The following is a 12,146-nucleotide window of genomic DNA, read 5'->3' as shown; positions in this document are numbered from 1 at the left end:
GAATGCTTAGGCAATAATTTACAAACGAAGCATTTGTGTTTAGTGAGTCCTCCAGATCAGAGGCAGTAGGGATGACCAGGGATGTTCTCTTGATAAGTGCGTGAATTGGACCATTTTCCTGTCCTGCTAAGCATTCAAAATGTAACGAGTACTTTCGGGTGTCAGAGAAAATGTATGGAGTACAAAGTTCATTATTTTGTTTAGGAATGTAGTGGAGTAAAAGTAAAAGTTGTATAAAATATAAATAGTAAAGGAAACTACAGATACCCACAAAAACTACTTAAGTAGTACTTTGAAATATTTTTTACTTAAGTACCTTACCATAGACCTAATTCTTTCATAATAATTTTTCTGGGGTTAACGATAACCTAGATATAAGTAACATATTCACTGCATGAAATAGGACCTCACGAACTGTATAATGATGTTATAATGCATATAATGACGTTATAATGCATTATAATCCCTTGGAGATTTTTCGTGAACTTTAGTGTAATTTGACCACAAATAAGTCTTGTCACGATTGTTTATTTATTCAATATAACATGTCAACACATCAAACAAAGCGGGCCTTATTTGGTTGCTAAATAGAGCCAGTATAAAGTCACTTAAACTACTCTGATGTAAAATCTCACCTCCTTTCATTGGAAATATTACTTGTGACGGACAGACAGGCAATAACAGTAACCCCGTCGTCCAGTAAGAAAGCCGGAGAATATTAAATGACCAATAGGCGTCCAGCGTGTGAGCAAGAGGGTGGTGTCGACTCAGTGTTGGAATGCTGCGTCTCAGAATGTTTTCCACTTTCAATCACTTTTTTTTCTCGTTCCTTCTCACAACGGAGCTCTTTAAGCTCCGGTGCGCGACACAGAGCGGCCATTCATTGAAGGGCAAACCGAACGAGGGGGCAGGGGACGGAGCGCGAGCGTCACACCGGTGGACAGGGGAACGCACAAACTCGTGTGTTGAACGGGCGACCTCCTAAACTCTGCATTGGTACGTTTTTTAACTTTATTTTCCATATGAACATAACATAGACTTGTTTACGCTTTTGGGTGGAATTTCTGAAATATCCTAATCTTATTAGCTAAGAGGTTTTTTTAATTCCCAAGATGATGTTGGGCTGAGTTTTACGGGCTTTTATCAACTTTAGCCTTAAAATAGGATTAAAACAGTAAACTACATATTCTCAGAATGATTTAAAGATAAATACTGAAACATTTAGGATGTTCGTTGTTAATGTTCAGTTTTCTTTATGAACCTTGGTTATTTGTAAAATAGGTCATATTGGGTGAAGCAAACCTTCCTATTATTAGCCTAAAATGACAAGAACCGGTGGATTTGGTCTTCTTCTTATGTATCCTATAAATTGGTTCCAGTTGACATATATTAGCCTATCTTTCGTACATTTTTTGTGGCCTAACATAACTGTAAACAAGACAACACTGTATGAATGCCTTTCTGTTCCTCTCAGAGCTAACGGTCATTTCTAGGCCTACCATTGTAATGAAAATATCCTCTGGGAATAGACGTTGAACTGACGTCTGTTCCCAGTGGGTACAGTTTCTGCCTTGGTCTATATATGATTTGTTTTATATATATTTTAAAAGTTGTATTAAATGGTGTCTGACTTCATTGCCCAATGTAAAATGTGTTAATTGCCTAATTTTGTTATATTCTATATTATTCATTTCAGGCGACATCGGTGGAAGTGAATGGGAAGTGCAAAGGACAGGATTTGGGTACATTCGATTACGCACGAGTAGGCTATGGGTTTACGCGTGGCATATAGGAAGAATTCCATATAAAGGAGCGAGTCCGGAGCACATCTCACAGCTGTAGCCTAAAGTTTTGTATTCTCTGAACAACTTGATTAATTTACCTAATTTTCCTGCAAGGATATTTTTGTTGCCAATCGATAATAGCCTATACATTAAAATGTCTGGAGAGGAGCACAGCCTATCCGAGGCAGAGTTGAGTCCCGGGGGCTCAGATGATGGTCACTCTCTGTCACCGGCACACTCCGGGGCCACCGGCGGCCGGGACTCCCCGCTCATCGGTCCGTCGCAGCAACTGACGGGGCTTTCTGGCGCAGATGGCGGCGGAGAAGATGGTGGACTAGTGCCCAAGTCAGAGGTGGATATGGACCGGTTCCCCATCGGCATCCGCGAGGCGGTCAGCCAGGTGCTCGATGGATACGACTGGACGCTCGTACCCATGCCCGTGCGAGTAAACAACGGGAACAAGAGCAAGCCGCACGTGAAGAGGCCCATGAACGCCTTCATGGTGTGGGCGCAGGCCGCGCGCCGTAAACTGGCGGACCAGTACCCTCACCTGCACAACGCGGAGCTCAGCAAGACACTTGGCAAACTGTGGAGGTGGGCATTGGCCGGGAATTGGAATGAATAGGCCTACGTGGGAAATTGATAATCTATAAACTACCCATAGGCCTTGTTGGCGTTTGTGTGTAATTGAAGCATGACTCATGCAGTAAAGTCCTACTTCCTTCAGATACATTTCCTGCCTGTATTTTATAAATATGTTTCTGAAATTAAAGGCATATTATATAACCATTATATTTAAGTTATTTAGCAGACACACTTATCCAGAGCAACTAGAGTTAAGTGCCTTGGTAAAGGGCACATCTACAGATTATTCACCTAGTCAGCATGGGGATTCAAACCAGTGACCTTTCAGTTACTGGACCAACCCTCTTAACCACTAGGCTACCTGCTGCCCTGCCATGACCATGTTTTGTCCCACAGGCTCCTGAATGAGAGTGACAAGAGGCCTTTCATTGAGGAGGCGGAGCGACTGAGGAAACAACATAAGAAGGACTACCCAGAGTACAAGTACCAGCCCCGCAGACGCAAGAACGGCAAGCTGGGGACCAATGGTGAGGGAGGGGAGGGAGCAGAGGGGGAGGGCAGCCACGCCCAGCCCCATTACAAGACCCTCCACCTGGATGTGCACAGTACAGGGGCTGGGTCCCCCCTGGCCGACCTCCACCACCATCATCACCACCCTGCAGGTGAGCTCAACTTTATTTGTTAGTGAATTTACCCAATACTCTGAGTAAGTCCTACTTCAACTAGCCAGGGCAAACAACAGGCCACCTGGTACCAAACAGCCTTCTGTAACCTCAGAGACCAAGATGAAAACAGAACTACTGTCTCCATTCGAAATGTTTCACTTCTATTGCTTTGCTGATTGGTTGTCCCCTTTTCCTTCCAGGTCAGGGCCCGCCGACACCCCCCACCACCCCAAAGACAGAGCTCCAGTCTGGGAAGATGGCGGAGGGGAAGAGGGAGGGTGGAGGTGGCTCAGGGTCCTCCCGTGGAGGAGGCCTGGGGGTAGGAGCAGAGGCCTCTGGTGGCCCTTCATCAGCGGGCGGGAAACCCCACATCGACTTCTGCACCATGGACATCGGCGAGATCAGCCACGACGTGATGGCCAACATCGAGCCCTTCGACGTCAACGAGTTTGACCAATACCTGCCGCCTAACGGGCACCCGGGGGTCGGCCAGGGCGGCGGTGTCACACCAAGCTCCTCTGCTACATCCTACGCCTACGCCCTGGCTGCTGCCAGCGGTCACTCAGCCGCCTGGCTCTCCAAGCAGCAGCATCAACAGGCCTCCCCCTCTGCCTCAGACCCCACCAAGGCCCAGATCAAGAGTGAGTCTGGAGCCGGGAGCCACTACGCAGAGACCTCCTCCTCCTCGTCAGGAACCCACGTCACCTACACCCCCCTCAGCCTCCCCCACTACGGATCAGCCTTCCCCTCGCTGGCCTCCAGGGCCCAGTTTGAGTACGGGGAGCACCAGGCGCCGGGGCCGTACTACACCCACTCCAGCCAGGCCCCGGGGCTGTACTCAGCCTTCTCCTACATGGGGCCCAGCCAGAGGCCCCTCTACACTACCATCACTGACCCCTCCAGCGTGGCCCAGTCTCACAGTCCTACACACTGGGAGCAGCCTGTCTATACCACCCTGTCACGGCCATGAGAGAGACTGAGATGCATGGGATAGGATGTGTGCGTGTGTGTCTCTACACCACCATAGAGAAAGACAAAGATTGGAAGGGTGTAGGGCGGCTACTGAGTGTGTGTGTGTGTGTGTGTGTGTGTGTGTGTGTGTGTGTGTGTGTGTGTGTGTGTGTGTGTGTGTGTGTAAATGTGTGTGTGTGTGGGGCGGGTTAACAAAGGATGGATATCTTACTGATGTTGTATTGGGATTCATTGGGACTTGACAGTGCATCCATGGAGGCCTTATAATCTTTTACTGTATAGTATCTTTTCTATCACAGCCAATGGTCAATAGCCAATCAGAATAAACCTTTAACCAATGTGTGCCATGTTTTAGTGTGTAAGGTCAGGATCCCAGCTGCCATGGAGGCATAGTGTATAGTAAGAAAGCTTATCGTGATGATGAGCCCAGAGTTCACAGAATCAATACCGTAGTGGTAAGAAGGATACCCATAGGGTTGCAAAATGCTTGTAACCTTCCTCAAATTCCCCAGATTCCAGAAATCCTAGTTGTAAATTCCTGGAATTAGGAGGGAATAAGCAGGATTTTCAGGAATCCTCCTACTGGGAAATTTTGGGAAAGTTATCGGAATTTTGCAACCCTAGCTACCTATATCACAAGGATTGAGTGACAGTGCCAGCGAGGACTGGCTTTGGGCGGGTTTCGACTGGCTATCAGCCTAGGCTTGACAAGAACAAATACAACGTGACGTTTATCAGAACTGGGTTGTTTTAGATTGAAATAATCCGATTCTATTAACCAAACTAAAGGAAATGTTTGTGTGACGTCATTTTAGTATTTTTTTATGACTTAAGTGATGTATTGTTTTTGTATTTTTTATATGACTTTACATGTTCTGGTTTGATATTACACTGCCATGGCTTCACCACTGCTTTTGAAAGACAATGTTTATTTAAAATTCCTGAGTTTACTTGGCCAATAACTTTATGCTTTGGTTTATGGGCGTCAGGTAACCTAGCCAGTGCGTTAGGCCAATACCTGAAAGGTTGCCGGTTTGAAACCCTGAGCCGGCAAGGTGGAAAAATCTGCTGTTCTGCCCTTGAGCAAGGCAGTTAACCTGCAACAACTACCCCCCGGGTGCCATGGACGTCAATTAAGGCAGCCCCCCTGCACATCTCTGATTCAAAGGGTTTGGGTTAAATGTGGAAGACACAGTTGAATGCATTCAGTTGTGCAACTGACTAGGTATCCCCTTCTGGGATGCTGCTTGACTCCTTATGAATTGCATTGTGCTAAACCATAGTTGATGGGAAAAAAAGAGGGAAAGAGAATGATTGGAAACACTTTAGCTTACAGTTCTGGAAATCATTACATTACCTCAACTCAATGTACATGTGCCAATAATATGCCAATAACACTTTACATGCTCAAATAACCTTGATAAGAATATATGGCACACATTTCGCTTATACTACTCATAAATAATAAAACATTGTTGAAGTCACTGGACTTTTTTATTGATATTGATTGCATTGTACCCTCTGGTTGCTTCTAATTCCATTTGTTTACCAAATTATCAAAGCAAAACAATCTACATGATTCAGCAAGTACAAAGTCTGCAAAATCTTTTGTGAGAATTCTCCAGCTTTAAACTAAAGATTTTGTGAGCTATTTAGAACAAGTGCCACATGCTATAGTTTATGTACATAGGTTTTCCCCTCTGCATCTCCCTTTTCTGTATCCTGTTTAATGTCCCTCTCTGCTCCCTCTGCAATGTGAATGATCACCACATGCCTCTTCTTCCATAGGTGATTTATACTGAGTCATTTTATACTGACCCTCTCTGCTTTGTAGTTTTTATTTAAAACAATTTCACGTTTAGCTTTTTTTCAGTTTTGTACAATTCTGGATCGTTTCTAAAACGTTGTATGCTACACATTTGATGTATCTGCTTTCTTCTACAAGAAACAACAATGTACAAATATTATTGATGTTGTCATTACGTTGTCATTCTATTAAAGCAATTTATTTATACAAAACTGAAATTGATTGGATATGATTTGGAAAGGCACACACCTGTCTATATAAGGTCCCACAGTTGGCAGTGCATGTCAGAGCAAAAACCAAGACATGAGGTCGAAGGAATTGTCCGTTGAGCTCCGAGACAGGATTGTGTCGAAGGCACAGATCTGTGAAGGGTACCTAAATATTACTGCAGCATTGAAAGTCCCCAGGAACACAGTGGCCTCCATCATTCTTAAAAGAAGGAAGTATAGAACCACCAAGACTATTCGTAGAGCTGACCACCTGGCCAAATTGAGCAATCGGGGAAGAAGGGCCTTGGTCAGGGAGGTGACCAAGAACCCGATGGTCACTCCGACAGAGCTCCAGAGTTCCTCTGTGGAGATGGGAGAACCTTCCAGAAGGACAACAATCTCTGCAGCACTCCACCAATCAGGCCTTTATGGTAGAGTGGCCAGGCGGAAGCCACTCCTCAGTACAAGGCACATGACAGCTGGCTTGGAGTTTGCCAAAAGGCACCTAAAGGACTCTCAGACCATGAGAAACAATTCTCTGGTCTGATTAAACCAAGATTGAACTCTTTGGCCTGAATACCAAGCATCACATCTGGAGGAAACTTGGCACCATCCCTACAGTGAAGCATGGTGGCAGCATCATGCTGTGGGGATGTTTTTCAGCTTCAGGGACTGCGAGACTAGTCAATTACAGAGAGATCCTTGATGAAAACCTGCTCCAGAGCGCTGATGACCTCAAACTGGGGAGAAGGTTCACCTTCCAACAGGACAACGACCCTAGGCACACAGCCAAGGCAACACAGGAGTGGCTTCGGGACAAGTCTCTGAATGTCCTTGAGTGGCCCAGCCAGAGCCCGGACTTGAACCCGATCAAACATCACTGGAGAGACCTGAAAATAGCTGTGCAGTGACACTCCCCATCCAACCTGACAGAGCTTGAGAGGACCTGCAGAGAAGAATAGGAGACACTCCCCAAATACAGGTGTGCCAAGCTTGTAGCATAAAACCAAAGAAGACTCCAGGCTGTAATCACTGCCAAAGGTGCTTCAACAAAGTACCGAGTAAAGTACCAGGGTCTGAATACTTATGTAAATGCTATATTTCAGTTTTTTATTTTTAATAAATTTGTCAAAAATTCTAAAAACCTGTTTTTGCTTTGTCATTATGGGGTATTGTGTGTAGATTGATAAGGGGAAAAAACGATTTAATGATGAGGGAAAAAACGATTTAATCCATTTTAGAATAAGGCTGTAAAGTAACAAAATATGAATACTTTCCGAATGCACTGCAAACAGCACTAATAAATCAAATCTCTGCCATGTACAGTCAGTGCGACAACAACAAGATCTCTGTCCCACAACACAAGCCCTTCCCCTAAGCAGTTTAATTTCTGTTTGTGTGTGTGGCAAGCTAAAATTGACAGCTAATTCCCTGCGTTTAATCGGCTGAGGCTGCATGTTACTCAGAGAGACAAAGAGAACCATTGAATATGAGAGAGAGGGAGGGAGGGAGCTAGATGGGGAGAGGGCCAGTGAGAAGGCCAATAGCTGCCACAGTCAGTACGCTACTTTACACATGGACTTTCATAAATGCCCGGCCGGAGGGATTTAACCCTCCCTCCATCCCCCTCTCTCTTCCTCGTGCCCTCCCTCTCTACGTTTACTCTCACTTCACAGTTCAGCTACGAAATCTAATGGATTCAAGCATTCAACAGCAGTCAGCAACCTAGATGGTGGGGTAAAAAAATTGATGTTTTAGCTAGTTAGACAGTCTCACAATGCACAATTTGATACCCAAACTCTTTAGATTGATAAATCATGTGCCATGCTTTACACAGTTGAGACTTGAGACAAGAGACACAAATAGAAAACGTTTAAAATAGAAGTTATACTCAAACACATTATTGCACAAAAATGAACACTTCATTTTTCAATAGCTCTATATGCCTCGTACAATTATCTCTGTGGTTTTGCCTCCCCCTAGTGGGCCAATGTTGTACTGCAAGACCAAATGCCTCATCACGTGGCTTTGAGACCCATGGTTTCTATGGCAACCGCCAGTTGTGTCCGGAAGAAACACTGCCATCATTATCCCATGGTGCAGCATCAAGAAAGTTGAGGAAAATAGAAATCCATGGTAAGAAATACAACACTGTGAAGTTATGTCTTGATAAATAGTTTGCATGTTTGCAGTTTGGGTAGCTTAGCTTCCTAACAAGCAACGTTTTGCTATCTGCCATGGCCTTTGTGCAGCAGCAGCTAACGCGTTATTCGTTGTAGATGGAGACGTCTTCTCGTGGTCCAGCTGGTGGAGGTCTGTGGAACTGTCCTAGAGGGACCCAGTACAGCAAGGAGACTCAGGAGATGCTGAAATGTGGGGGGTTTGTTCTCTCTCTGTGTGTGTGTGTGTGAGTTTGTAGACTTTAGATCCATACCAGTGGAGGCTACTGAGGGGAGGACGGCTCATAATGATGGCTGAAACGGAGCAAATGGAATGGCATCAAACACCTGGAAACCATATGTTTGATATCATTCCACTGATTCTGCTCCAGCCATTACCACGTGCCGTCCTCCCCAATTAAGGTGTCACCAACCTTCTGTGATCCACACAAATACAATAGGCCATCTTGTGCACTGGTTTTACAGTGATGATGCAAGAGTCGAGACTCACCAACTTCCAGCAAAGACAGATCAATGACAAACTAAAGAGTGAGTGTCACATGTTTGTTATACATCTTCTCTTGAAAAGTAATGCTGACTTACTGCTTGAACTTCCTCCACAGCTGTTGCTCCATTATGAGTCCTAACATTCATTTTCAAGTATTATGAAACATTTTGCCAAACAAAGGTAAGATAATGTTGTGATGTTTTTTTTTTTTTTGTCTGCATTTTCAACAGAGGGAGCAGCTTTGCCATTGACCTGTAACCCCACATCATCGGCTCTTCCCTCACTGCCCAAACCCAAAGTCGTAAAAAATAGCACGACCCGCACTCCAGCCAAGCCCCTGAGGCGCTCCGCTGACAATTGTAGTTCTGGGGACAACTACACCAGAGAAAGGTTCCGCCCCAGTGCCACACGTATGTGTTCTGCTTCAGCTCTACCACCTTTGAACTGTCCGAGATGCTTGGTATTCTATTGATAGAGGCCCTCCTCTTCTGATATCAGAACTAGTTCACTGATAGTAGGTCAGGGACACCTGGGAACAAATGTACCACCACGCTCTATTCTTGTAAAAAAAGAAAATGTAATTTAGGCCTATGTGTATGAGCCTTCTTTTACAGTAGTTTCCCTCTCCATTTCTTTCTTTCTCTCACTCTCCTCTCTCTTCTGATTCAGAGGGGTTGGGTTAAATGCGGAAGACACATTTCAGTTGAATGCACTCAGTTGTACAACTGACTAGGTATCCCCCTTTCCCTTTCCTTCTATGAGAGATCTGGATAAGAAGAGGTGTATGTGCATTCATTCTCTCCCTCACCTTTTCTCCTGTAAGGAGATTTAGAGAAGGAGAAGAGGAGGCTCCAGAACATTCTAGCTACGGGGCAGGAGGAGCCCAGACCCAGTCGTCCCAGGAACATTTCCCTGGACCAGGGCCCAGAGGAGGAGAGGGACCGCTTCCAGGAGGGTGAGGTTTACCACAGAGAGGGAGAGAGTTACTGCTTTCTGACCATGGGCAAACATGTTGTCCACATCTCTGGCTCTCCTACATGTTTTCTATATATCTTTCCTCCTCACATACATCACTTTCCCCTAATTTCAATTCAGTTCCATATGACTCTACTAAATTACTAAAGTAATTTACCCCAACCTACTGTAACCCCATTCCAACACAGCGTTTGATCAAAGAGTTTCTCCTTGGTTTGATGTACGGTCTTTGCAAGTTTTCAAAGGGTTGTGTTCCTTTCCTAGTTTTGGGTGAGATTGAGGAGAGGAGGGAGTTTCTGGAGGAGATGACGGCCCTGGGGAAAGGGAAGCAGTACCACAACATCATCAACACAGAGATCTCACAGGTAAGTTGTCTCATATACCTCATGTCACAGGAATGTCTTTAAGGAAAATAATCTACACCCAACAACAAAAGTATTTACATTGTACTGTTTCGATGACGATACAGATTCATTGGTGAACACAATGTGGAATAACACACATACAGTACCAGTCAAAAGTTTGGACACACCTACTCATTCCAGGGTTTTTCTTTATTTTTACTATTTTCTACATTGTAGAATAATAGTGAAGACATCAAAACTATGAAATAACACATATGGAATCATGTATAACCAAAAAAAAGTGTTAAACAAATCAAAATATATTTTATATTTGAGATTCTTCAAAGTAGCCACCCTTTGCCTTGATGACAGCTTTGCACACTCTTGGCATTCTCTCAACCAGATTCAACAGTCTTGAAGGAGTTCCCACATATGCTGAGCACTTGTTGGCTGCTTTTCCTTCACTCTGCGGTCCAACTCATCCCAAACCATCTCAATTGGGTTGAGGTCGGGTGATTGTGGAGGCCAGGTCATCTGATGCAGCACTCCATCACTCTCCTTCTTGGTCAAATAGCCCTTACACAGCCTGGAGGTGTGTTTTGGGTCATTGTCCTGTTGAAAAACAAATGATAGTCCCACTAAGCGCAAACCAGATGGGATGGCGTATCGCTGCAGAATGCTGTGGTAGCCATGCTGGTTAAGTGTGCCTTGAATTCTAAATAAATCACAGACAGTGTCACCAGCAAAGCACCCCCACCCCATCACACCTCCTCCTCCATACTTCACGGTGGGAACCACACATGCGGAGATCATCCGTTCACCTACTCTGCGTCTCACAAAGACACAGCGGTTGGAACCAAGAATCTCACATTTGGACTCATCAGACCAAAGGACAGATTTCCACCGGTCTAATGTCCATTGCTCGTGTTTCTTGGCCCAAGCAAGTCTCTTATTATTATTATTGATGTCCTTTAGTAGTGGTTTCTTTGCAGCAATTCAACCATGAAGGCCTGATTCACGCAGTCTCCTCTGAACAGTTGATGTTGAGATGTGTCTGTTACTTGAACTCTGTGAAGCATTTATTTGGGCTGCAATTTCTGAGGCTGGTAACTCTAATGAACTTATCCTCTGCAGCAGAGGTAACTCTGGGTCTTCCTTTCCTGTGGCGGTCCTCATGAGGGCCAGTTTCATCATAGCGCTTGATGGTTTTTGCGACTGCACTTTGAAAAAACTTTCAAAGTTCTTGAAATGTTCCGTATTGACTGACCTACATGTCTTAAAGTAATGATGGACTGTCGTTTCTCTTTGCTTATTTGAGATGTTCTTGCCATAATATGGACTTGGTCTTTTACCAAGTAGGGCTATCTTCTGTATACCACCCCTACCTTGTCACAACACAACTGATTGGCTCAAACGCATTAAGAAGGAAATTAATTAACTTTGAACAAGGCACACCTGTTAATTGAAATGCATTCCAGGTGACTACCTCACGAAGCTGGTTGAGAGAATGCCAAAAGTGTGCAAAGCTGTCATCAAGGCAAAGGGTGGCTACTTTGAAGAATCTCAAATATAAAATATATAATTTGTTTAACACTTTTTTGGTTACTACATGATTCCATATGTGTTATTTCATAGTTTTGATGTCATCACTATTATTCTACAATGTAGAAAATAGTAAAAATTAAGAAAAACCCTGGAATGAGTAGGTGTTCTAAAACTTTTGACTGGTACTATAGGTACATTCTCTCTCTTACACATTTTTTACGGTTATTTGTGTCTCCTCACCTTCCAGAAAATCCATGAGCTGGAGGTGATTGACAAGGCCCGCAGTGCAGAGCTGAGGACCATGATGCCAGAGAAGAAGACTGAGTGACAGAAAGGAATACTCATCTACCCCAACTCTGCTGAATGGATCTACTCTACTGCTAATACTCCTACAGAAAATACACTACTGCACAGGAATTCTGAACTCAAACTTGGATACTAGTCTTAATTTCAGCATAATGCGTGTTCAAATGATGGCATGGTATCATAAATGTTGCTGGGAAGACACCAATGCATCCTTATCAAACTGAAAAATAATTGTAGTGTACATTCAAACATGACCAAACAGACATCTTTTTAGTTGCATTAATATG

General features: G+C 44.2%; 2 protein-coding genes across 2 annotated transcripts; both read left to right on the top strand.

Moving 5' to 3' along the window:
• Positions 1-809: 809 nt before the first annotated feature.
• On the top strand, positions 810-6,041 carry LOC121556528 (transcription factor SOX-10-like). Its single transcript, XM_045213257.1, has 4 exons — positions 810-996; positions 1,697-2,378; positions 2,766-3,031; positions 3,235-6,041. Exons 2-4 carry the CDS (start codon positions 1,939-1,941, stop codon positions 4,002-4,004), a joined length of 1,476 nt encoding a protein of 491 aa, XP_045069192.1. The 5' UTR covers positions 810-996; positions 1,697-1,938; the 3' UTR covers positions 4,005-6,041.
• A 2,030-nt stretch (positions 6,042-8,071) lies between these two features.
• Positions 8,072-12,138, top strand: cunh22orf23 (chromosome unknown C22orf23 homolog). Its single transcript, XM_041870410.2, has 7 exons — positions 8,072-8,158; positions 8,302-8,395; positions 8,668-8,730; positions 8,920-9,099; positions 9,513-9,644; positions 9,929-10,029; positions 11,801-12,138. Exons 1-7 carry the CDS (start codon positions 8,156-8,158, stop codon positions 11,879-11,881), a joined length of 654 nt encoding a protein of 217 aa, XP_041726344.1. The 5' UTR covers positions 8,072-8,155; the 3' UTR covers positions 11,882-12,138.
• The last annotated feature ends 8 nt before the right edge of the window (positions 12,139-12,146 follow it).

Source organism: Coregonus clupeaformis, unplaced genomic scaffold (assembly GCF_020615455.1).
Source record: "Coregonus clupeaformis isolate EN_2021a unplaced genomic scaffold, ASM2061545v1 scaf0095, whole genome shotgun sequence".
NCBI lineage: Eukaryota > Metazoa > Chordata > Actinopteri > Salmoniformes > Salmonidae > Coregonus > Coregonus clupeaformis.
The sequence above is the reverse complement of the archived record's forward strand: the minus strand, read 5'-3'. Positions and strand labels throughout refer to the sequence as shown.